Source organism: Muntiacus reevesi, chromosome 1 (assembly GCF_963930625.1).
Source record: "Muntiacus reevesi chromosome 1, mMunRee1.1, whole genome shotgun sequence".
Classification (NCBI taxonomy): domain Eukaryota; kingdom Metazoa; phylum Chordata; class Mammalia; order Artiodactyla; family Cervidae; genus Muntiacus; species Muntiacus reevesi.
The window spans coordinates 82,156,300-82,182,722 of NC_089249.1; the positions used below are offsets into that span (position 1 = coordinate 82,156,300).

At 43.2% G+C, this 26,423-nt stretch overlaps 2 protein-coding genes across 7 annotated transcripts in view; one reads left to right on the forward strand and one right to left on the reverse strand.

The window, feature by feature from the left end:
* PIP5K1A (phosphatidylinositol-4-phosphate 5-kinase type 1 alpha) overlaps positions 1-4,640 on the reverse strand; it is a 41,068-nt gene extending 36,428 nt beyond the window's left edge. For 2 of the 6 annotated variants that reach the window (XM_065904402.1, XM_065904382.1), the window contains exon 1: positions 4,123-4,637. Coding sequence is in view for 4 of the 6 variants with exons in the window: in XM_065904382.1 (XP_065760454.1) it covers positions 4,123-4,204 (82 nt within the window). In the remaining 2 variants the exon portion in view is untranslated. Of the gene's footprint in view, positions 1-3,421; positions 3,445-4,122 lie in introns of those variants that run through there. The other 4 variants (XM_065904389.1, XM_065904411.1, XM_065904374.1 and 1 more) reach the window with 4 other exon arrangements.
* Positions 4,641-14,693: 10,053 nt separating this feature from the next.
* VPS72 (vacuolar protein sorting 72 homolog) lies at positions 14,694-26,297 on the forward strand. Its single transcript, XM_065904444.1, has 6 exons — positions 14,694-14,888; positions 18,536-18,688; positions 18,867-18,981; positions 19,371-19,547; positions 25,233-25,377; positions 25,719-26,297. Exons 1-6 carry the CDS (start codon positions 14,772-14,774, stop codon positions 26,104-26,106), a joined length of 1,095 nt encoding a protein of 364 aa, XP_065760516.1. The 5' UTR covers positions 14,694-14,771; the 3' UTR covers positions 26,107-26,297.
* Positions 26,298-26,423: the final 126 nt, after the last annotated feature.

Sequence of the window (26,423 nt, forward strand, 5' to 3'; positions counted from 1 at the left end):
ATTAAAAAAACATAACATGTATTTTGATATTTAAGGCTAACTTTAAGTACACATTACCAATTAATAACAGATGCTAGATACCTATTAAGGCTATATAATTATACTTAACCCTGGGCTTGAGCAGTCATGGCAGAAATAAATGGATAATTAAAAAACAGTGACATTCTGATGTCAGTTTTCTGGAAGAATCTACCAAGGGGACAAAATAAAAAAGGAGGGGTATGTGGGTGTAAGCCCTCTGTGGAAAAAGCAAAAGGAAAAATCTCTCCTTACTTACAAAATACCAACCAAAAGGATACCTGTTGATATTCTCATTACATGGCATTCTGTTCTGTCTTTACATTTCCAAACTCGTTTCTCCCCCCAATAATGTGGCTTAAGTTGCTTTACTTTTCACTAGTACAGAAAAATTAAAGGGAAAGAGATCAGTCTACAAATGGCTTACAATGTACAAAAAGAACACAGACAAAAAACCCTCAACGAAATTCCTACCATTTGGAGTTATCAGATTACAGCATACATTTACCGGTGGAGCTCTGCTGGGAAGGACAAAGCCACCAGAATCAAGGGTTGATGAGACTGGCTCTACTACAAAAGCTTAGGGCAAAAATGTTTCTTTCCTGTGTTTTTTGGGGTCTCCCTCAGCAGTTTAAGGGTAGATCAGAAAAGGAGCTACAAATGTTACCTCCAAATCATCTGTACTCATGATAGAATCATTTGGTAATGTGTGTCAATTTCAGAAATGTTCTGGTCGGAAAGCAAAAGGAGCTACAGGTTCATGATTTTCTAGGGTTTCAAGTGCTTTTTCTTACGGGAGTCACACAGAATTTTACCACAGCTCTTACTTCAGGGGAGCAAGGGACACTTTAATACTTTATTTTTTTTTGGGGGGGGGGCTTTTTCTTTTTTTTTTTTTTTAATTAGTTGGAGGAATACTCTGCTTTTTAACTCCTCCACTAAATTCAAATCAAGTCGCCAAAATAGAAACTTTACTCCCTTTCTGGTAGTAAAAAGGAGAGTTGGTGGCTTATTTTCAAATTCTTGATGAACTAGTCAAACTGGGGGACAGGTTCTCTATACTGTCACTAGTGTGACAGACGATAGCACTGTCAACAGCATCTCATCAGTGCTTTTATTTTTTAAGTGACCAAAGAATGAGGCTAGGACAGAAAGGAAAGAAAGGAAAAAATTTCCTTTATACATTGAACAGCTGAGAGCAAACTGCATCACTTTTTATTAACAAAGTATAAGAACAAGGAAATGATGATGGTTCCTATAAGATTGATATTAATTTATAATCACCTCCCTCTAATCCAAACATGGTAGTTACTCCAATGGGAAAAGATCTCTCCAACATCTCTTAGAGTGTATGGTTTGCTTTAACTCCTTTATTTAACCTGTCAGCAGCATTAAAAGACCAGCTCCAGCTTAATGATTAAACAATATAGCCAAGGGTTTAATACTGACAGGGAAGAACTGTTTTAAATTACCAATCCTTAAAAAATAAATAAATAAATAAATTACCAACCCTTTCTAATTTGAATGCCAAAAGATTTTGAACCTTAAAAGTTATGAATGACTTATCTAAAACATCAATCTGTCCCTGAATCCTAACATTATTGTTTTGTATACACTACCAGAGAACCTTACCTTTAGGATTTCAGTTTCACCAATATTTAAGTGAGTTCAGCTAAACATCTAAGGACAATAAGTTGATTTTACAATGATTAAAACACAAACACAAACACTCCTACCTTGAATTTCTACAAAGCAAGCCTTTTAGCCTTTAACGATTTAGGAGACCATAAACCAATTTATTCCTGCCAATGCCTTAATTCCCCTGATACTATCCAGACAGAGCACCACTCTCCTCCAATCACAAAACACATTCTCAATAGCCTTTTTGGCATCTAAATCAAACACCTTATCCTCTTCAAAAACATATCCTTGAAATGAAATATGAAATATTCTATTAAATTCAGTAAGCCAAAACTGAAGTGAACGTACAGATATGCGAAAGAAGTCAACACTGTGTATGTGCACACATTAATTCCATGTTTTCAGGAATATTTATGAGAATTTTTCTTAATTTCTTAATCCAACGGTTTCAATATTTGCCAAAGAAAGAGAGAAAGAGGATAAGAAAAAAGTTGGAAAAAAGGAATCTAAAGCTATTTGTTTTTAGTCATTAAAAAAAAATTTTCAGCCATTTTTGTATCTTGACCTCACATATGATGAACACAATAAAGCCAAGAAGCTGTAAAATTGACTGAAATCTATTATTTTATCTTCTGGTGAAAACACAACAGCTAAAAACATTTACACTATCTGAATAACATCCTGCTAGTCTTAGGATCTGACAGAAAATATAAAAACATACAAAAATATCAAATAGTGACACCTAAAACAGATAATAGGACTATCTGAAGTAGGAGCAAAAACCTGAAGACACCACTATGTGACAGAAATAGTTTCTTTTACTCCTAAATCTGCCCATGTGGACAATATTTTCATGAGATAGAGGCTGAATCAAATTCTGGGATATAAACACAAAAACACAAGGCTTTTAAGATTAAGCTGTTTCTAATACCTGATCTGATGGTTAAGAAGTCTGCTTAAAGACTGTACACAACCATTCTTGTTTCAGCACTGGGGGAGAGGAAAAAGATGTTTTAAATTAAGAAGCTACTGTATTTAAAAACTTTCATTTTAACTTTATCCTTCTTCACACTTAGAATGCAACATGAGTTGCTCCAGCCCACTAATCTTTTAGGAAAGGCAAAAACCACTTCTCAAGAAACTAAAAATAGATTGTACATAAACAAAACTCCAGTTTGTGAAGAAGATATTTATGACCAAGTATGTGCTCACCCGAACTGAACAGGAAAAGGTGGAACCCTCTATTTAGTCAACTCAAAACGAGTAGGATGCAATCCCAGGATTAAGCAAGTGTCAATGTCTGGGGTATAGCATCCGTCATCTGGCGGCCTCTCCTGTTCACAGTGTATAGGCAACAGTCACTGTGGAACCCCAGACATTTCTGATGGAAGCTATAGAACAGTTTCTGACTCAAACTCCACTCCCCCCCCCCCACAACATACATCCCAACACCACACATTTTCCCCTCCTACACACAATCTGTTGCTCCTTAGCCCTCCCTCAGTCTTCAACAGTTTCTAACTACTTTGAGCTAGATTCCCTGGCTCCCTTCTCCAAGTGCCAATTTCGTGCCTAAGCATTCTTCCAGTCCATTTCCTATTATGCAATATTCCTACACAGCACTTAGAACCATCCCCACCCTATCCTTTTCAAGCCTAATTTCCAGCATCACCTCCCTCAACTTCTACTGCAATTCGGAACTACATCGTTCCGCCTTCTCCACCTGTTTTCAGTGTTTTTTAAGCCCTGCTTTTCCACATACCTCAGGCTCTCTTCAAAAAACTTCCCATTCCTTCCCATAGCTAGGCAGTCAAGAGATAGGAATATCCAGAGGATGTTTGACAAAACGTGTATCTTTCCTGCGAGCGCGCGCGTGTTTGGGGGAGGGGAGGCACGAAGTGAGAAGGAATGACGCATTAAGGGGAGGCTCTCAGGAGCCTCCAATAACTCCCACCCCCAACAAAATCCCCAATCCCCTAACGCCCCAGCACTGGTAGCATCCCATAACGCTTCCACACCTTTTAAGTCCCATGGTTTCTCTTCCACGTTTTTATCCAATTAACCCCGCAATCAACGTGGAGTCTACCTGCCTCTTACACTACGTAATTCCTCTCTACCTATGAAGCCTCTATTTACTCTTTCTCTACTCCCTTCGATTCCCTTTCTCTTTCCTCCCTACTCCCACCGTCAATCTCCATCCTTTTCTGACCCTACTTCTTCAAAGTCCTCAACTCGGTCTCCTTGAAGACAGCCAGTGTTTCTGACAGCTTCCCTTTTCTGAATCAAATTCATCCTTTCCTCACATTCCTTCTGCCTGCTCTGAAAGCTACATGAAAGCCTAGTTCTCGGTCCTCCTTACCGGCAACGCCTCAAACATGTCCAGCTACAGGTGCCCTTCCTGGGTCTCGCTCTTCCTGCCATCGCACAGCCATTAGCCCCCAACCCACGCCACGCCCTGATTACCTGAGGTCGAGGTGCAGGGAGGGACGCCGGAATCCGCGGATGAACACCCTACCGCCGACGAGCCAGAGGAGGCAGACGCCATCTTGGCAGCCCCCTCCCCCTCAGCGGCCTGTCTCTTTTTCTACCGCGCTCTTCCTCTTCTCGAAGTCGAATTTCCCCCACGTATCCTCACGGAACCCGCGTTCTGCGGGCCCCCTCCGGGGCCTCTCTCAGATGCGTCGCGCCGGCCCCGGGACCAATTCAGGGCGGAACCATTAGGATGGCATGGGGGAGAATTCTCGTCTCGCACCGTTTTAGCAACTTTAACCCCTTTCCGCAGGAGCTACTTTCCCCTTTCACAACAGAGTAAGCTCAAGCGGCTGCCGGGAAACTGCGTCTGGATCAAACCACACCTAAAAGAAAAAGGTGGGGAATGAGGAGTCCCTGCGGAGCGAACTCCCCCTCCCGCCTCTTCCTAGCCACAGCCTGTTTATCGCCCAACCCCACCGCTTCACTCCCGGTGGCCAAGGAACTCCGGGCATCGCGCATGCGCCCAACCTTCTCCTCACCGGCCACCCCATCCAAGGGGAGGAGGGAGGCCCTGAGAGGAGGCAAGCCAATCAGGAGGATGAGTCTGGTCACATGACACAGGTCCCTCGCGCCCTGGCAAATCCGAGGAAGGAAGACCGTGCGGCTCTGTCTACGGTGGCTTGGTGAGTCAAAATAGAAGGGAGCCCTGGACGGGACTAGACTGAGAAATCTGAGCTCTAGAAAAGAGTGTGCCGGGTTGGCATTCACAACCCGGGAAGACCTCCCGACTGAAGCGCTGGTGTCTAGTCAAAGAGATTAAACAGTTAAGTATCACAAAACATCACATGCCACCAAGTATTATTCCGACTTTACTGCCTTGTTTATTATATAACAAGCGTGCGTTTCTTGCCTTCCTTTGAATGGCGTTCGAAACAGATCTACACTTTGCCTCAAGCGCAATGCTAGGCACAATGATGGAGCTGAGTAAATATTTGATAAATAAACGGATGAAGACCTGTCTAAAACGCCACGGAAGACGATCAGAAACATAACAACAGTCTTCCTGTGATCCGAGCCCTTAGCCTCCCTGTTACTTATGCTCCACAGGTCACTGAGACTCAGAGAAATTCCCTTTTCTAGTCTAATCTTCGTACTAACCCCGCTCAGTTTTAACAATTATGGGGATTTAGGAGACCTATCTCTGGACAGACTAAACAGCCAGAGAGTAAGGACTGTTTCATTCTTGTATCTCCAGCTTCTCCCATGATGTAACTCTGTACGTAGTAAGGGCTCAATAATTATTTTGTGGAATGAATAAATGAAGATAAATGGGTTTAAAATCCTGGGTATTGCAGCCCCCAGCATGGGTCTAGTTATTCTCTATCCGAATGTCTTCTGGGTCTTTGAAAGGGAACCTAGTACCTCAACGTCCAGAATATAATCCCAAGCATTTACCTCTGCCTTCTACTCCTCCCTCATCAAGATCTAAAATAATTGTTTCCCTGCTGCCACCTGCTGGGTTATTCATCTTTTTGGTAGTGAAAGTAGACAAACTTCAATGCTTGAATTGCCTCTTACCCTGACTCACCAAGGCATAGGTCAACAGAGGGATCACCTCCCTTGAATTTGATCTATGAAGTAGATTTCAACCTTCCTGAAGCAAGAGACCCCTGTATTGTAGTTTCTTGGGGGTCTTTGTTTCTCCTTTATGTACCAAAAAATAGCCACTTTATGTACCAAAAAATAGCCATTATTAATAGCCACTCCTACCATCTTGTATTATGTCAGTTCTGTTTACTTGTTCTCCCTCAAAGACTGAACATTTCAGGGCAAAGATTACATCTTATACAGTTTTATATCTCAAGCGTCTAGAATAGTGCCTCGCACAGAGTCGGTGCCCAATACATGTCTACTAAATTTATGAATGGATGAAGGCAGAATTCAAAAAGTGGAGTTAACAGTGTTTTCTACGTGTGTGCTTAGTCACTCAGTCATGTCTGACTCTTTGCGACCTCATGGACTGTAGCCTACCAGACTCCTCTCCCCATGGGATTCTCCTGGCAAGAATATTGGAGTGGGTTGCCATTTCCTTCTCCAGGGAATTTTCCCAACCCAGGGATAGGACCCAGGTCTCCTGCATAGCAGGCAGATTCTTTACCATCTGAGCCACCAGGCATAAAGCCAACAGTGTTTTTCATATTTCCCCCCCAAATCTTGTGTTTCCCTCCACTACCGCTTAATCCCTGGGCTGGCCTCTGAGTCATAGAGCCACTCTTCCCCAGTAACATTCCTGGCATAGCAGTACTCTAGTGACGTGGCAGGGTGTGGAAACAGGAGCAAAGCAGGACACAATGGCCTGGTGCCCCCGAGGAAATGGAAAAGGGAGTTTACCAATATATACTTTGTAAAGAGGGGGGCAATCTGGTGATCTCAGAATAGGGCCCCACATACAAACTTGAAGGACAGAGTGTATACACAGACACACACACCCTTAGTAATGTGACATTCATGCCTTAGAACAGTACCTCAGGTCAAAATGAAGTGGTTAGGTCAACACAGAGGCAAAATAAGACAATGATACCTTATTCACTCAATTAGTCATTAATTAATTAATTCATTGAATTAGCTATGTCCTCAACTATGTCCTCAACACTGGGAATTTCTGGCATATACAGATGATAAAGTCTCTGCCTGCAAAAAGATCACAGACTAATGAGAAAGACAGGCATAGAAATCATTAAAATAAAACATAATGGGTGCCATCATAAAGTATGAAAAAATGCTGTGTTTTGAAAACCATATTTTCAGAATAAAAATGGGGAAGAGAAGTTGATGCATTCTTATTCTTAGCTAATTTTTATTGGAGTATAGTTGCTTTACAGTGGTGTGTTAATTCTGCTGTACAGCAAAATGAATCAGTTATACATATATCAACCTTTTTTAGATTTCTTCCTCATTTAAGTCATCAAAGAGCATTGAGTAGAGTTCCCTGTGCTACACAGTAGGTTCTCATTAGTTACCTATTTTATGTATGCACGCTAAGTCGCTTCAGTCATGTCCGACTGTTTGCGGCTCCATGGCCTGTAGTTTGCCAGGCTCCTCTGTCCATGGGATTCTCCAAGCAACAATACTGGAGTGAGTTGCCATGCCCTCCTCCAGGCAATCTTCCCAACCAAAGGATCCAAGTCTTATATTTCCTGCATCAAGCAGGCAGGCTCTTTACCACTTATGCCACCTGGGAAGCCCCATTTTGTGTATAGTAATGTATCTGTGTCAGTCCCAATCTCCCAATTCATCACATATCCTCCTTACTCTTATGGTAACTGTAAGTTTATTTTCTACATCTTTGACTCAATTTCTGCTTTGCAGATAAGTTCATCTGTATATGATTTTTCTAGATTCCACATATAAACAATATACAGTATTTGTCTTTGTCTTTCTCTTTCTGACATAGTTCACTCTGTATGACAATCTCTAGGGCCATCCATGTCAATGCAAGTGGGATTATTTCGATACATTCTTTTTTTTTTTTAGTTTTATTTAGTTGCTCTGGGTCTTAGTTGCAGCATGTGGGATCTAGTTCCCTGACCAGGGATTGAACTCAGGGCCCCCTGTATTGGGAATACAGAACCTTAGCGACCAGACCACCAGGGAAGTCCCGATATATTCTTGATAACACCAGAAACTATTTGAGATTGGAACTATTCCCAAGGTTCTAGGAGGCATGATCTCAATGGTTCTAGGAACTTTGGGAAGAGAGGAAGGGTATGTGAGAAGACGTCACTGTATTATAGAATTGGAATTTTGCCAGATAGACAAGAAAGAGATTTTTAAGGAGAAGAAAAGCATAGAGGCACTACAGAGAATTGGCATCAGGGAAATGATGCTAGAATAGGATGATGTGGCAGGAGTTGAGGCCATGAAAAGCAGGGAGAGGCTAAATTATGAAGGATATGACTTTGTTGATAATTATTACCTACTAAACATCTATGTGCTTACTAAATACTGTGCTAAGCAGATTATAAAGATTACATTTCTTAGTATTCTCAACCACCTTAAAGGGTAGATTAATACTTAGGTTAATACCTATCAGTCCCACTTTACAGATAAGAAAACTAAACTTCTGCAATGTAAAGTAACTTGTCCAAAGTCATAGGGCTAGAATTTAAGCTCAAATGCAAGTTCACGTCTGGCTGGCTCTAAAGCTGTGCTCCTAATCACACTACTATTCTGCCACAAGGATTTTGGACTTTATCCTGTAGTTGACAGGGAGTCAACAGTTTTGAGTAGAAGAGTGACAAAATCTGGGTTTTGAGAAATGTTTCCTAAAAAGGCCTTAAGGACAGTCGTCCCTTGGTGGGCTCAAACCACCAACCCTTTGGTTAATAGCCAAATGTGATAACCAATTGCACCAACACTGTACAGGAGGCAGTGACCAAAACCATCCTAAAGAAAAAGAAATGCAAGAAGGCAAAGTGGTTTTCTGAGGAGGCTTTACAAATAGCTGAAAAAAAGAAGAGAAGCAACAAGCAAGGGAAAAGAGTAAAGATATACCCAATTAAATGCAGAATTCCAGAGAATAGCAAGGACAGATAAGAAGGCCTTCTTAAATGATCAATGCAAAGAAATAGAGGAAAACAATAGAATGGCAAAGACTACAGAGTTCTTCAAGAAAATTGGAGATATCAGGGGAACATTTCATGTAAGTTTGGGCACAATAAAGGACAGAAACAAGCAATCCCACTCCTGGGCATACACACTGAGGAAACCGGATCTGAAAGAGGCACGTGTACCCCAATGTTCATCACAGCACTGTTTATAATAGTCAGGACATGGAAGCAACCTAGATGCCCTTCAGCAGATGAATGGATAACAAAGCTGTGGTACATTAACAAATTGAAAGATAAAAACCATATAATTATCTCAATAGATGCAGAAAAAGCCTTTGCCAGAATTCAGCATCCATTTATGATAAAAACCCTCCAGAAAACAGGAATAGAAGGAACATACCTCAACATAATAAAAGCTATATATGACAAACCCACAGCAAACATTATCCTCAATTGTGAAAAATTGAAAGCATTTCCCCTAAAATCAGAAACAAGACAAGGGTGCCCGCTCTCACCACTACTATTCAACATAGTTTTGGAAGTGTTGGCCACAGCAATCAGAGCAGAAAAAGAAATAAAAGGAATCTAGATAGGAAAAGAAGAAGTAAAACTGTCACTGTTTGCAGATGACATGATCCTCTACATAGAAAACCCTAAAGACTCTACCAGAAAATTACTAGAGCTAAACAATGAATATAGTAAAGTTGCAGGATATAAAATCAACACACAGAAATCCCTTGCATTCCTATACACTAACAATGAGAAAACAAAAAGGGAAATTAAGGAAACAATACCATTCACCATTGCAACAAAAAGAATAAAATACTTAGGAATATATCTACCTAAAGAAACAAAAGACCTATACATAGAAAACTATAAAAAAAAAAAACTGATGAAAGAAATCAAAGAGAACACAAATAGATGGAGAAATATACCATGTTCGTGGATTAGAAGAATCAATATTGTGAAAATGAGTATACTACCCAAAGCAATCTATAGATTCAATGCAATCCCTATCAAGCTACCAATGGTATCCTTCACAGAACTAGAACAAATAACTTCACAATTTGTATGGAAATACAAAAAACCTCGAATAGCCAAAGCAATCTTGAGAAAGAAGAATGGAACTGGAGGAATCACCTGCCTGACTTTAGGCTCTACTACAAAGCCACAGTCATCAAGACAGTATGGTACTGACACAAAGACAGAAATATAGATCAATGGAACAAAATAGAAAGCCCAGAGATAAATCCACCTACCTGCGGACACCTTATCTTTGACAAAGGAGGCAAGAATATACAATGGAAAAAAGACAACCTGTTTAACAAGTGGTTCTGGGAAAACTGGTCAACCGCTTGTAAAAGAATGAAACTAGAACACTTTCTAACACCATACACAAAAATAAACTCAAAATGGATTAAAGATCTAAATGTAAGACAACACATGAAAAGATGCTTAACATCACTCATTATCAGAGAAATGCAAATCAAAACCACAGTGAGGTACCATTACACACCAGTCAGAATGGCTGCTATCCAAAAGTTTACAAGCAATAAATGCTGGAGAGGGTGTGGAGAAAAGGGAACCCTCTTACACTGTTGGTGGGAATGCAAACTAGTACAGCCACTATGGAGAACAGTGTGGAGAGTCCTGAAAAAACTGGAACTAGAACTGCCATATGACCCAGTAATCCCACTCCTGGGCATACACACCAAGGAAACCAGATCTGAAAGAGACACGTGTACCCCAATGTTCATCACAGCACTGTTTATAATAGCCAGGACATGGAAGCAACCTAGATGCCCATCAGCAGATGAATGGATAAGAAAACTGTGGTACATATACACCATGGAATATTACTCAGCCATTAAAAAGAATTCATTTGAATCAGTTCTAATGAGATGGATGAAACTGGAGTCCATTATACAGAGCGAAGTAAGCCAGAAGGATAAACACCAATACAGTATACTAATGCATATATATGGAATTTAGAAAGATGGTGATGATAACCCTATATGCAAGACAGAAAAAGAGAAACAGATGTATAGAACAGTTTTGAACTCTATGGGAGAAGGCGAGGGTGGGATGATCTGAGAGAACAGCATCAAAGCATGTATATTATCAAGTGTGAAACAGATCGCCAGTCCAGGTTGGATGCATGAGACAAGTGCTCGGGGCTGGTGCACTGGGATGACCCAGAGGGATGGGATGGGGGGGAGGTGGGGGGGGGTTCAGGATGGGGAACCCATGTAAATCCATGGCTGATTCATGTCAATGTATGGCAAAAACCACTACGATATTGTAAAGTAATTAGCCTCCAACTAATAAGAATAAATTTTAAAAAATGAAAAAAAGAAAGAAAGAAAGAAAGCTGTGGTACATATACACAATGGAATATTACTCAGCCATTAAAAAGAATACATTTGAATCAGTTCTAATGAGATGGATGAAACTGGAGTCCATTATACAGAGTGAAGTAAGCCAGAAAGATAAACACCAATACAGTATACTAACGCATATATATGGAATTTAAAAAGATGGTAACAAAAAAATGGTAACAATAACCCTATATGCAGGACAGAAAAAGAGACACAGATGTTTAGAACAGACTTTTGGGCTCTGTGGGAGAAGGCGAGGGTGAGATGATCTCAGAGAATAGCATTGAAACATGTATATTATCAAGTGTGAAACAGATCGCCAGCCCAAGTTGGATGCATGAGACAAGTGCTCGGGGCTGGTGCACTGTGAAGACCCGGGGGAGCGGGGGGCGGAAATAAAGGACAGAAACAGTAAGGACCTAACAAAGGCAGAAGAGATTAGGAAGAGGTGGCAAGAATACACAGAAGAACTATACAGGAAAGGTCTTTGGAGAAGGAAATGGCAACCCACTCCAGTATTCTTGCCTGCAGAATCCCAGGGATGGGAGAGCCTGGTGGGCTGCCGTCTACGGAGTCGGACACAACTGAAGTGACTTAGCAGCAACAGCAGGAAGCATTACTATGAACAAAGCTAGTGGAGTTGATGGAATTCCAATTGAGCTATTTCAAATCCTAAAATATAATGCTGTGAAAGTGCTGCACTCACTATGTCAGCAAACTTGAAAAACTCAGCAGTGGCCACAGGACTTGAAAAGGTCAGTTTTCATCCCAATCCCAAAGAAGGGCAATGCCAAAAATTTTCAAACTTCTGTGCAATTGCATTCATTTCACATACTAGTAAAGCATGGCCAAAATCCTTAAAATTAGGCTTCAACAGTATGAACCAAGAACTTACAGATGTATAAGCTGGGTTTAGAAAAGGCAGAGGAACCAGAGATCAAATTGCTAACATTCATTGGATCATAGAGAAAGCAAGGGAATTCCAGAAAAACATCTACTTCTGCTTCACTGAGTACACTAAAGCCTTTGTGTGAATCACAACAAACTGTGGAAAATTCTTAAAGAGATGGAAATACCAGACCACCTTACCTGTTTCCTGAGAAATCTGTATGCAGGTTAAGAAGCAAATTAGAACTGGACATGGAACAACAGACTGGTTCAAAACTGGGGGAGGAGTACATCAAGGCCATGTATTGTCACCCTGCCTATTTAACTTATATGCAGTGTACATCATGCAAAATGCCAGGCTGGATGAATCACAAGCTGGAATCAAGACTGCCGGGAGAAATATCAGCAACCTCAGATATGCAGATGATACTACTCTAAATGACAGAAACTGAAGAGAAACTAAAGAGCTGTCTTGCTGAGGGTGAAAGAGAAGCATAAAAAACTGGCTTAAAACTCAACATTAAAAAAAAAACAAAAATCACAGCATCCAGTCCCATCACTTCATGGCAAGTAGAAGAGGGAAAAGTGGAAGTGTTACTGAAATCGCAAGTCCATGCACCCAATGCACAGTGAGGCCCATAAATACTAAACATAAGAGTTTGGAAGACAGAAAGGTTTATTATAGATTCATACAAGAAGATGGGTGGCTCATATCCTAGAACCCCAAAATTACTGAAGGCTGTCAGCAAGTCCCTTTAAAAGCAAAAGGTGAGGAATGGGTGTGGTTAGTTTTTATAGACTTCCAGGCGTCAGATCCTTTGTTCTCGAGGTCAGGTCATGGTCAGGTAATAATGTTCCTGAAAATCTCTACCAGATGAATATTATTCTCTGTCTTAACCAGAAAGGGCAAAGTCCCAAGGCACAACTTTTACCCTCCAAAGTCCCAGTCCTGGCTAAGAGGAGGCAGATCTCACTTGGCAGCTCCTTCAAGGCCAAGTTCCCATACCCTACCCAGCTGTCACCCCTGAGGGAGCCAGGCATCCAACCCAACTGGCCCTCACTCTCCTCAGGCCATCGAAATGGGGAGACCAGGTCTCACAAACTGACTCATACAGATGGTCACTGCTAGTGGGTCACAGAGACAGGGATGGGAAGAGGTTCACTGCTTCTCAAAGTCTGGGCCCCAGCTAGTGGAGGGCCTTAGTGAGGGCTCTGGAGCCCTGCAGGATGTAGTCCCTGGGCTCCCTAGTCTGCTCCCTGGGCCTTCCAGCTCACCTGCTGGCCCAAGGTTGGGTATACTGGAGGGCCTCCAGGAGAAGGCCTGCATCTGCCTTTTACCTCACTCTCCACCTGATGACCACCACCCCATGGATTGTTGACTGAATCATTTCCCCAGTGGTCCCCTGTTGACATTTACCAGTGTGCAGTACCCACTGCAGCGCTGACCAATAGCTGAGCAGGACCTGTTGCCTAGTAACAGGTTGCAGAGTAATGAGACACAGCAATGCTACCAGCTAAGGGCTGTGCTCATCCTGCTCTGTTAGAGAAGCAGTAACAGACTTTATTTTCTTGGGTTCCAAAATCACTGAAGCTCCATTACTTTGGCCACCTGATGCAAGAAGCAATCAGTTAGAATTGGAAAAGATCCTGATACTGGGAAAGGTTGAGAGCAGGAGGAGAAGGGAGTGGCAGAAGGAGGATGAGATGGTTAGATAGCATCACCCACTCAGTGGACATGAATCTGAGCAAACTCCAGGAGGTAGTGAAGGACAGGGAAGCCTGGAGTGCTGCAGTCCATAGGGTCGAAGAGTCTGACACGACTTAGCGATTGAACAATAACAGAGAGGTTTCTACTGACAGCGGAATGAAAAACATACTGGAGCAAAGGGAAACTGACTTCTTCTAAATGAAAATTTGTTGATTCCCAAATTCTGTCCGTGGGGTAAAGGGCTCCTGGTGTCACCGTGTGGTATCATTCCACAGCCGGGATAAACTTGCGTACTGGGGCGGGGAGCCTGGGGTGGCCTCAACGCAGGAGTGGGCGGGGCTGAAGAGTTGAGAAGGCCTTGAAATTAAAAGAGCTTGCTCCTTGGAAGAAAAGTTATGACCAACCTAGATAGCATATTAAAAAGCAGAGACATTACTTTGCCAACAAAGCTCCGTCTAGTCAAAGCTATGGTTTTTCCTGTAGTCATGTATGGATGTGAGAGTTGAACTATAAAGAAAGCTGAGCGGAAGAATTGATGCTTTTGAACTGTGGTGTTGGAGAAGACTCTTGAGAGTCCCTTAGACTGCAAGGAGATCCAACCAGTCTATCCTAAAGGAAATCAATCCTGAATATTCATTGGAAGGACTGATGTTGAAGCTGAAACTCGAATACCTTGGGCACCTGATGCGAAGAGCTGACTCATTTGAAAAGACCCTGATGCTGGGAAAGATTGCGGGCAAGAGAAGGGGACGACAGAGGATGAGATGGTTGGATGGCATCATTGACTCAATGGAGCTGAGTTTGAGTAAGCTCCGGGAGCTGGTGATGGACAGGGAAGCCTGGCGTGGGGTCGCAAAGAGTCGGACACGACTTAGGAACTGAACTGAATGAGCTGAACTGAGGTGGCTGTACTGGGAACTTCTCGACGCTCTTCTACTTCTGTCTGTAGACGACGGCTTCCGCCGCCCGCCCGCAGGTAGTGTTATCGAGCGCCGAGCACAGAGAACGGCACTGGGTGAGGGGCTTGGTGTTGGCAGCGCAGTCTCCATAGGCGTTATGAGTTTAGCTGGGGGCCGCGCCCCCCGGAAGACCGCGGGGAACCGGCTCTCTGGGCTTCTGGAAGCAGAGGAGGAAGATGAGTTCTACCAGACGACTTATGGGGGTTTCACTGAGGCAAGAGCCGGGCCCAGGAAGAGGGAGGGAATAAATCTAAAAGGAGTCCTGACGGAGAGAGAAACCTCGGACAAAGAAGGGGGCGGGGGAGAGGAGTCCTGGTAGTTGGTACTGGAGATGGGGTGGGCAAGATGAGGGGATAAACTGGAGTCCTAGCAGGGGGAGCACTCGATGGTGTTGGAGGGGTCAGGAATGGAGAAGTTGTCCGAAGGACCCCAGACTATGGGTGAAAACTACTGTGTATTTCCTTAACTGCATCTCTCAGCGCTTCTGACGTCTAGCATACGCCAGGCACATCCTAGTCACGCGGTGTACATTCGTTGGCCTACGGCCTGGTTATTCACCTGAACTGTAGAAAGGAATCTCTCAGAAAAAAAGATAGAAGGACTTAGCCAACTCCTTTTTTCAGCTTTCAAATGTCGTTGTAAATGTTTTCTTAAATAGCTGTTTCTTGACCTAAAAAGTGACCCCATGTATGTCCTTCATAGAACATATTTCAATTTGTAGTTAGATATATTTTGTTTGTTTGTACCTTACAGTAGACTGTAAATTCTGTAAGGTTAGAGATGGTCTGTTTTGTTCAACAGTGTACATCCGAGTGCCTAGTCCAATAACTGGATTGAGTTGACACTTGTTAAATTTGTATTGAATCTCTCCATTCTTTAAATGTGTTAAGTGCCTAAGGCAAGCCGAGCACTGTGATAGGCGCTGTGGAAACAGAGAGTATTAAAAACACCACCTTATCCTTACGTTTTCCAGACTCCAGTGGAGGACCTAGCTGAGTTAACAGTCAGATAAAATATCGTACGATAAGGAGAAAAGTGTTAAGCATAGGGTGCTATGGTAACACTTGGGAGACAAAGTTGTTTGGGATGGGCATCCCTGGGAAACGTGATGTTTAAGCTGAGGACAGTTTGAAAAGTGAGCCTTGGCTGGATGGAGAGCAGTAGGACTGGAAGCAGGGAGAGAAGGAAGGTTAGTCCTGGAAGAGGGTGGGGCAGAATATGTAAAGGCCGACATCCTGCTCTGGGTCCTGCACAGCTACTGTCATACTCCAAACAAGTAAGGAGAATAATGGAGGGAGTAGGGCCCATTCTTGTAGGGTTTTGTGAGCCATGTTAAGTTTTATTCTTCATTCAGAGGGCTGAGAAAATTATTTCATGGTCAGATTTGTACTTTAGAAGATCACTCTGTAATGAGGAAAATGGTAGAAGGAGGCAGTGAGAGTAGAGAAACATGAACGGGAGGAGTCAAGAGAAACTAAGGAATAAGAATCCACAGGATGTGGTGACTGACTAGGAATCATTACTTAACACAGCCATAACCAATTAGTTTAAAATAGAACCTTCTCATCTCTCCTCCAAAGGCCATTTTCCTATTCCTGTCATTTTACGAGTCGTTATTTAATATGTACCCTTCATGCTTCCAAAAAGGATTTAAGAAGGCTTATGATATAAACAAAAAGTAGGAATGGTAAAAATAGACAGATGAGAGGTAATTGTACCAGGAGCCTCTGCTACAACGGTAATAACAGTTGATATTAAATTTAGCTGTGAGTTTCCCGGCTGCCAAATCCTGAATTTCTTTTTTTGTAAGAAAGAAGCATTTAAGTTCTTTATGAGAGATATACTTATTCAGCATTAAGTCCTAAGGAGAATTACATCCTTATAAATAAAGTAACAGGGGTTTGGTAGATGATGTAAAAGCATTCTCTTAACTAGTCATGTCTCTTAATGACCCGAGATAAAAGCCAAAGGAATGATAGTAAATCCGTAACTTAGTGAAAGCATTTCAGTTGGGCACTAAGCTAATGTGTAGTTGAACTACTACCCTCTGGTGATATGATTTAATACCAGGTCAGGGCTGAGGGGATTATTGTGTTCTCAGGCTGTCTTTCACAAACATTAGTTGGGAGGAAATGATGGTCACCGGTACAAGATTGAATACTGGCTGCCTTGTCTTGTCAACTGTGTTATTTGCTTGTTTTGACACCGTGTGTACCAAGATTAGCCCGTCAGTCTCATCAGTGATTGAAGAGAAAGGCACATGTTTGAGGTGCTGCCCCGCCCAATTAACTCCCCTCCTCTCAAGCATTTTTTTTTCTTTCTTTTCCTGTGTGGCTGCTGTTTTAGCCCAAACTCAGGCTTAGGCACCACTACTGTTTTCTACTCCAGTGCATCCCACCACCTCCAGAACTTTCTGAAACACTCCTTGTATGTAGTTTCTCTCTCCTCCCCAAATCTTCAGTGTCTTCCCATTATGCATGGTGTGAAATGAAAGTTGCTCAGTTGTGCCTGACTTTGCAACTACATGCATTATACAGCCTGCCAGGCTCCTCTGTTATGGAACTCTTCAGGCCAGAATTCTGGAGTGGGTAGCCATTCCCTTCTCCAAGGGATCGTCTCAACCCAGGGATCGAACGCAGGTCTCCCACATTGCAGGTGGATTCTTTACCATCTGAGCAACCAGGGAAGCTCATACATGGTAGTAGGACCCAACTCTTTTTCTGTCCCAACCCACCTGAGGAATGAGACAGATTTCTCAGTAACTTTAGCTTACTTCAATGGTGATTATAGGTGCTGGACCAAGTAAGAAGAGGGAGAAGATTGAGAATCACTGTCTTGCAAGTTAAGATCATAAGTTTAAAAGTTAAATGTCATTAAGTCATGACATTTACATTTCTCTGTGGATCAAATCCCTGGAGAAGGAAATGGCAACCCACTTCAGTATTCTTGCCTGGAAAATTCCATGGGCAGAGGAAACTGGCCAGCTTCAGTCCATGGGGTCACAAAGAGTTGGACACGACTGAGCACATAGATTGAATGCAACCTTCTTTTCAAATCTTGTAGCCCTATACGGCATTCAGTTAATGTTGGAAGGAGTCTGTGATGGAGCCAAAGGAGTCAGCTAGGAAGACTTCTTGCCAGAGACAAACCTGCTTTGCTTAGGTCTAAATCCTTATTCCGTAAACATGCTGTACACATTCTTGCTTTTGCACCTTTGTTCATGTCATTTGCTCTGCCTGTGATTCCCTCTTCCCTCTTGGCTGTCTAAATCCTAGCAGTATTTTAAACCATGGCTCAAGTTCTCTTCATTCTCTTCATTCTTCATGGCTCAAGTCTGAAGCAGAGTTTAGTAAACTACAACCTGCTGGCTGAATCTGACCCACTATCTGTTTTTATCTGGTCCTTTGCAGAAAAAGTTTGCCAACCCTTGGTCTAAAGGAATAAAGTCTAACATTTAGACTTCTCCAGGCCATCAGTCCATAGCAGGTGTGCCTTCCTCTGATCACCTATAACGTTTTATTGCCATTTGGTAGTTTATGTGTTGCCCTGTATTAAAACTTCCATTTATAATGATGTCTTTTCCTATGCTTGACTGTGAGACCCTGAAGGTGGAGACTAAACCATATCCTTTTGTACCCCAGCAGTTAACACAGTGTGCTGCAGGTAAAGCGCAGTCAGTTAATGTTAGAAGGGGTGGTGCTGGAGCCAAAGACCATCAGCCCTTCTTGCCTGAGGAAAATGAAAGGCTAGGCTTGGAAGGAGAGTGGGGCAGCCCTTATCAATAGGCACAGGGATTCTGTTCCTCCTGGAGGGGCATTGATAACTGATGCCAGTGAGAACCTCATCTCCCTCTGTCCTCAGGAATCCGGAGATGATGAGTATCAAGGGGACCAGTCAGATACAGAGGATGAGGTGGACTCTGACTTTGACATTGATGAAGGGGATGAACCATCCAGTGATGGAGAAGCAGAAGAGCCAAGGAGGAAGCGCCGAGTAGTCACCAAAGCATATAAGGTGCAGGGGAGGCCTGGTTTTCTTGGACCTCCTTAATTTGTATTCTCCCTTTCATCAGGTCCCATTATGCCCCACACCGATCCCACTTCCTGCTGTGCTGGTTTTCTCTTCCTAAGGTCTTCATTGTCTTTCTCCAATATCTTCTCTTCCCTGGTATCTGATTTCACTCTGTCTCCAGGAGCCTCTTAAGAGCTTGAGGCCTCGAAAGGTCAGCACCCCAGCTGGTAGCTCTCAGAAGACCCGAGAAGAGAAGGCACTGCTTCCATTAGAACTACAGGATGATGGCACTGACAGTGAGTGGGGATGTTTGGGTCAATAGACAAAATTGAAGTATTATGATAAAATACTGTATTAGTGTTAAGTTTACTGAAGTTGGTAACTTTACTATGAGCATGTAGAAATAATTCTTATTAGGAAACATACACCGAGTATTTAGGGAAGAGAGCCATGATGTTGATTTGCATAACTTAACTCTCAGATTATTCAGAAAATTTGCACGCACAGATTGCAAATAGGGCAAAATGTTGACAGATGATTTGGCAAAGGATTCATGGGTGTTCTTTGTACTATTCTCAACTTTTTTGTAAGTTTGAAATGATTTCCAGATAAAAAGCTTTAAAATTAAATTCAGAGACGGTAGACATGAGTTCAAAGATTTCTTCCCCTATGATTTCCTTCCCAGGTCGGAAGTCCATGCGTCAGTCTACAGCTGAGCACACACGACAGACATTCCTTCGGGTACAGGAGAGGCAGGGCCAGTCACGGCGACGGAAGGGGCCCCACTGTGAGCGGCCACTGACCCAGGAGGAGCTGCTCAGGGAGGCCAAGATCACAGAGGAGCTCAACTTACGTTCACTGGGTCAGTCTTTGGTTTTGAGAACAGTGGGTAGAGGGACTGAGAAGCACGAGAAAAAGTTAGATCTAGAGGCCCCAAAGAATTGGACAGGTGGAGATTTGGGATAAGAGAAATCAGAAAAAAGATAGGGGGAAAGAAAGTGATTAGGAGCAAGGAAGTAGGCAGTAATGAGGGCTCTGAAGAACAAGTTTTATTGCAGTACTTTGGTATAAAATAAGAATTGTATGGAAATGAGTTCAGATTCTAGCTCCACTGTTCACTTGCTATAAGACTTCAGGCAAATTGCTTACAATCTGCTTGCATCTTTCTTTCCTTGTTCACAAAATGCGATGAGATGATAATGCTACTTTAATGATCATGAAAATTAGAAATTCAGTAGAATCAGTCCATTCATGAGATACATTGGTTTAAGGTAAAAATTCTATAAAATCTCTTCAGTTTATGTGCTGTCGGGCACACAGTCCTGTATAGGAACATACTGTACATTTCTTTAAGGGACGGTGAGAATTCTCAGATCATGAGAAATGAATGAGGGAACAACAGATTTCACACCTACCATTACGTGCTCACTCTGGAGCATACGTGCACTGAGTGAAATAATGGGTGAAATCTCCTACAACATTTGATTTGCTATTTCTCTCTCTCTCAATCTTTTTTTGACCAAGCACATATAATTGAATGTGCATAACCCAAATACAGTTTTACTGTGGTGTGGAAGATTGTTTACCCAGAATATCTGGGACCCAACTCAGTTCAGTGGTATCCTTGGTTTCCTTAGGACTTCCTTGGTGGCTCAGATGGTTATGTGTCTGCCTACAATGCAGGAGACCCGGGTTCAATCCCTGGGTCAGGAAGATCTCCTGGAGAAGGAGATGGCAACCCACTCCAGTATACTTGCCTGGAAAATCCCATGGACAGAGGAGCCTGGTAGGCTACAGTCCATGGGACCAAAAAGAGTCAGACATGACTGAGTGACTTTACTTTCACTTAGCTCATTTTAGTTTAATGGTATCAGTAGTTTTGAAATGTAGATACCTTCACTCCAGAAAGTTCCCTGGTGGTCTAGTGGTTAGGATTTGGTGGTCTCACTGCCTCAGCCCGGGTTCTATTCCTGGTCAGGGAAGCACATCTTTGGGGCTTCCCTGATAGCTCAGTTGGTAAAGAATCTGCCTGCAGTGCAGGAAACCTGGGTTTGATTCCTGTGTTGGGAATATCTGCTGGAGAAGGGATAGGCTGCCCACTCACTCCAGTATTCTTGGGCTTCCCTGGTGGCTCAGCTGGTAAAGAATCCAACTGCAATGTGGAAGACCTGGGTTCGATACCTGGGTTGGGAAGATGCCCTGGAGAAGGGAAAGTCTACCCACTCCAGTATTCTGGCTTGGAGAATTCCATGGACTGTATAGTCCATGGGGTCGCAAAGAGTTGGACATGACTAAGCGACTTTCACTTTCAATCCAAAAGACCACAAAAGATTTAATTAATTTTCAACATTTTCAGGGTGTGTTGTGAGTGACTTTTATCCTGCCCTCAGGTTGTCTCACTGCCGTGAGCAGGTTCCTCGTTGTCGCAGGGCGGCTTCTCGTGTGGACGCAGGCTCTCAGGCATGAGGGCTCACTGTCTGTGGTGCATGGGCTTAGTCGCTCCACGGTGTGTGGCATCTTCCTGGACCAGGATCGAACTAGTGTCCTCTGCCTCGACAGAGCAGATTCTTTATTTGTTTGTTTTTGATTGAAGGATAGTTACAACACTGTATTGGTTTCTGTCATACATCAGCATGGATCAGCCATGGTATACATATGTCCCCTTCCTCTTGAGTCTCCCTCCCACCCCATCCCACCCTTCCAGGTTGTCACCAGCCCCAGTTTGAGTTCCCTGAATCATACAGCAAATTCCCACTGGTTATCTGTCTTACATATGGTGGTGGTAGTGTATGTGTTTCCGTGCTACTTTCTCCATTCATCCCACCCTCTCCTTCTTGCCACCCCCATGTCCATAAGTCTGTTCTCTATGTCTGCATCTCTCTTGCTGCCCTGAAAATAGGTTCATCAGTACTACTTTCTAGATTCCATATGCACGCGTTAATATACTGTATTTATCTTTCTCTTTCTGACATACTTCACTCTGTGTAATAGGTTCACTCATCTCTTTAGCACTGACTCAAACTAGTTCCTTTTTATGGCTGAGTAATATTGCATTGTATATATGTACCACAGCTTCTTTATCCGTTCATCTCTTGTTGGACATCTAGGTTACTTCTGTGTCCTAGTTATTGTAAATAGTGCTGGCAGGCAGTTCCTAACCACTGGACCAACAGGGAAGTCCAGCTGTTGTGACTTTTTTTAAAAAGTTATTATTATCTTGACTTTAAAATGGGAAATATACCCTTTATCTGTATAATGGCAACGCCATGCTTTAAAACAGTGGTTATCTCTTAAAACTTATAAATGACTGAGAAATATCACAAATAATGAGGTCACTTGATGTCACTATAATTATAATCTGCATCCTTTGACTACATTGATGGTTTCAGGGCACTGTAAAGAGAGTGATTCCCAGGCTTCTGACATAGGAGATCCTGGAGGGGCATGTTTGGCAGGAGAAAAAAATTATAAGTTCATTTTTGAACATGTTGGATTTGGGATGTCTGTGAGCAGTTCATGCAGTGCTGAGAAATCAGATAAACATACAAATCTGGTGCTTGGACAAGATATCTGGGCTAGAAATACAAATTTGGAAATTTTTGAATATGGATGATAATTGACACTGGAGTGGATGAGATCACTCAGGGAGAAAACATAGAGGGAAAAAGGTAGGCAGAAGCTCAAGAAGGTCCTGCAGACACTAAAAAATAATGGTCTCCTACAAGAGGAGGAACTTAGAAAAGGATCTGAGGGAAGGCCAAAGAGTGGGAAATGCCAGGAAAGTTTGTCTTAAGAACTCTTAAGGAAAGAATGTTTTGGGGGAGTAGCTGCTCAATCTTGCTGAGATGCCAGTGAAGAGAACTGAGAAGTGTCCATTGGTTTTGGTGACATGGGGGTCAGAAATGACCTTAGGGAGCACTTTTTGGGGAGCAAAACATTGGGAAGTTGTTGGGAAGCCAGACCTTTAAAATTTGGCCATGAAGGGTAGGAGAGGAGCAGTGAGGGGTCTGGGGTCAAGACAGGGTTTGTCCTTGTTCTATTTTATTCAAAGATTGGAGAGTACATATTTTTGATGAGATGCAACAGAAAGAATTTTAAGACAGAAAAGAAAGGATCATTAATAGTGTAGGGTTTTGGAGAAGTGGGAGTCAGGGTGGGAGCTAGGGCACGGGTGGAAGAGTTGGTCTAAGTTAAGAGGAAGGAAATAAGGATGGCTCAGAGCTGTAGGGTTGTAAATCCAGAGCAGGACAGTATAATAGTTCTCATCTGATATTTTTTAGGCACTGTCATTTATCAGTTGTTGGGGATAGACTTGGAAGCTTGAGAGTGAAGACTGTTTGAAATTGTGGAGATAGGATCATCTGCTGGTGTTGGCAGGTCTTTTGAAGTTTGGGAATATGAATTTCGGGCAGTTTCATTCTACCTGTTGTGTAACTTCTCTCCGGTACTGCGCTTCAATGCAGGTCTGGGCAAAGGAGTTTAGATTGATAGGAGAATGACTGATGAAGAGAAAAGGAAGGCTGGAAGGAGTGATAGAATGCAAAGAGTTTCAGGTACTCGAAGGACTGAAGAACTAGAAGAACAGAGGTATCTAGGATAATGGAGCAGAGAGCTGAAGCGTGAGGCTCCACAGAACATGGGCACGTCCTGCCCGGGGTGTGGGAGAATGAGCAGCCTCCCCCAGAGGGTTGCAGGGAGCAGTGGCCTCTGTGGATGACAGGTTTCCTGTAAGGCAAGTTTTGGAAGGCGTGCTGAGTGAGAAACTTGACAAAATAGATGAGTTGGCTGATTATAGAGCAGGGGTTACAGAGGGTACAGGAAAGTGTTGAGAGAAGAGTTAAAAGGTTGGCTCGAGGGAAAGAAAACAGTATTACTGACCAGAATTCAAGTGTAAAAGAGATTAAACCATCGGGTGGGGGTGGGGGAGTCAGGGGAGTAGGTATCCAGAGGACTCTTCTAGTCATACTTTATCTAGAGCAGTGGTCCCCAACTTTTTTGGCATCAAAGATCCAATTTTGTGGAAGATAATTTTTCCACAAACCCAGGGTGAGGGGGATGGTTTCAGGATGATTCGAACACATTACATTTATTGTGCACTTTATTTCTAATCTAATGTTGCTACTGATTTGACAGAAGGTACCAGTCCTCAGCCCAGAGGTTGGGGACCCCTGCTCTAGAGAATTGTGTTCAGAGTACCCACATTTAAGGGGGACAGAGGGACCAGGAATATTTTGATCTGTGTATACATTAACAAATCTTTATTGAATTCCTGTAATTCATGACCCTCATGATGTATAGGTAATATGAGTCACAGTCACTGCCCTTAAGAGACGTGTATACCAACAATGAACTGCCACAGAGCAGTGTCACCTGGTCCAGACAGGGTAACTAGTGAACTAGAGAGGAGGGCCTGAAAGAAGGAACAGTTACTCAGCTCAGCTCACTGTGAGAATGCAAATACAAAGTTGCCAGATTTTCTTCTTAGTTTTTCAAAAGGAACCAGAAACCTCTGTATTTGAATGTAATTTCCTGACTTTTAAATGTCAGCAACTAATTAAGATTTTTCTTTCAAACACTATGTAAATCAAGCAGGACATACAAGGGGGCTGCTATCTTGCAGCCTCTGCCATAGATCATGGTAAGTACAGGAACAGAAGCGTGTTTTTGGCACAGGTAGCAAAGGAGGGAGTGACTGAGAACCATGTTGTATGAGGAATGGTTCAGTAGAAGGGGTGCTGTGATCTGCCTAAAGAGAGGTGAGCACTAACTTCAACTATTTAAAGGACTGTCAAGTGGAAGACAGGTTAGCTTTGTGTTCCTTTTGGCCTTAAAAGGTGAAACAGTGTCAACAGGAAGTATATTTCAGCTCACAGTGGGAAAGAAGGGGGTTTCCCTGGTGGCTCAGTGGTAAAGAATCCGCCTGCCAATGCAGGAGACGTGGGTTCGATCCCTGGTCCGGGAAGACCCTAGATGCTGCAGAGCAGCTCAGCCTGTGCACCACAACGACTGAGCCTGCGCTCCAGAGCCCAGGAGCCACAACTGCTGAGCCCGAGCGCCTCGAGCCGGCACCCACAGCACCAGAAGCCGCCACAGTGTGACGTCCATCGCTAGAGAAAAGTCCATGCATCAGCAAAGATCCAGCACAGCCAAAAACAAACAACTCAGTAAAAAGTAGGAAAGAATTCTAATCACTAGGGAATCCTAAAGAGACAGTGTGCTGCCTTGGATAGGTAGGAGCAAGTTGACAGAACAGTAACAAGAGGTTAGAGGAAATGAGCAGGCTCCTCGCCAAAGGATCCCTTTCATCTCTGAAGTCCTACCGTTCTGAGCTGGTGAGGAATCAAGCGAACCTAAGAAATGATGAGCAGGGTGTATGTCAAGCTTATGGAAGCTTATGAAATGGGAGATGCTTGAGGGCTTTAGAGGAGTTTCCTAATTGGCTTGTGTGAGCAGTGACTAGACAGCCAGGAGGATAATTAAGAGACTATAGGACAGGACTGGGGTTTGGGAAGTGGGGAACTGACCATCCGCTCGTTCCTTCTTGAAGAGACATATGAGCGGCTCGAGGCTGACAAAAAGAAGCAGGTCCACAAGAAACGGAAGTGCCCTGGACCCATAATCACCTACCATTCAGTGACTGTGCCACTGGTTGGGGATCCAGGCCCGAAAGAAGAGAATGTCGATGTAGAAGGGTAAGTGAGTGAATCTCGGGGAAGAGAGTGCAATTTCTCCCTTCTGTATTCAGCTTGTGTTCCCTCAGCCCCATTTCACTTGCTCTCCTCACAGAGCTCTCTTAACACTTAGGTATCTTTCAGATCCTTTTCCCATCAGCTCCGATTTTTCTTACAGTCTCTCCCTTCTCCTGTTTTTTTCCATCCAGCCCTGCTTCGTTTGTCCTGTCTGTCACTTCATACATTTTCTCTGACTGTTGCCATCCACTGCCGCCTCCTCTTTCTTCAGTTCTCTGATCTCTGTCTTTATCTGTTGTCTTCACCTCTCAGCTCTTTGTGTTTTTCTTTGTCTTTTCCCTCAGACTTGATCCTGCTCCCATGGCTTCTGCATTGACTCCCCGTGCTGGGACTGGACCCGTCATCCCTCCTGCTCGCTGCTCACGTACCTTCATCACTTTTAGTGATGATGCCACATTTGAGGAATGGTTTCCTCAAGGGCGGCCCCCAAAGATACCTGTTCGGGAGGTCTGCCCGGTGACCCATCGGCCAGCCCTATATCGGGACCCTGTTACAGACATACCCTACGCCACTGCTCGAGCCTTCAAGATCATCCGTGAGGCCTACAAGAAGTACATCACTGCCCACGGACTGCCTCCCACCGCCTCAGCCCTAGGCCCTGGCCCACCACCTCCTGAGACCCTCCCTGGCTCTGGGCCCCGAGCCTTGCGCCAGAAAATTGTCATCAAATGAAGGGATGTCTGGTCCTTAGAAACCTCTTTCCTGCCCTAACTTAAGAATCTTAAGTTGGGGCTCTTAAGAAGCCCTGCTTCTCCCCTTTGTCATCGCTGATCTTTGCCCAGCTCTTCTCTGTATTTCTTTCCCCATATTTCCCCTTGTTCTGGTTTGTGTTTTTTAATCTAATAAAATAGAAAGATCCCTTTTGTCTGGTGTCCAGTCTAGGGTTGGGAGCAAAAAGCATTTGTGAATGAGTTTTATATTTATTTAATAGCTTTTATTATGAGTCATTCTTTTTATTCTTTATTTTTAAGGATTCTTTTTTCTTTTTT

Coding starts and splice junctions, on each gene's coding strand:
- VPS72 (XM_065904444.1), top strand. CDS start 14,772: ATGAGTTTAGCTGGGGGCCGCGCCCCCCGGAAGACCGCGGGGAACCGG. Junction 18,982..19,370: donor ACAGGATGATGGCACTGACA/GTGAGTGGGGAT, acceptor TTTCCTTCCCAG/GTCGGAAGTCCATGCGTCAG. Junction 25,378..25,718: donor GAGAATGTCGATGTAGAAGG/GTAAGTGAGTGA, acceptor CTTTTCCCTCAG/ACTTGATCCTGCTCCCATGG.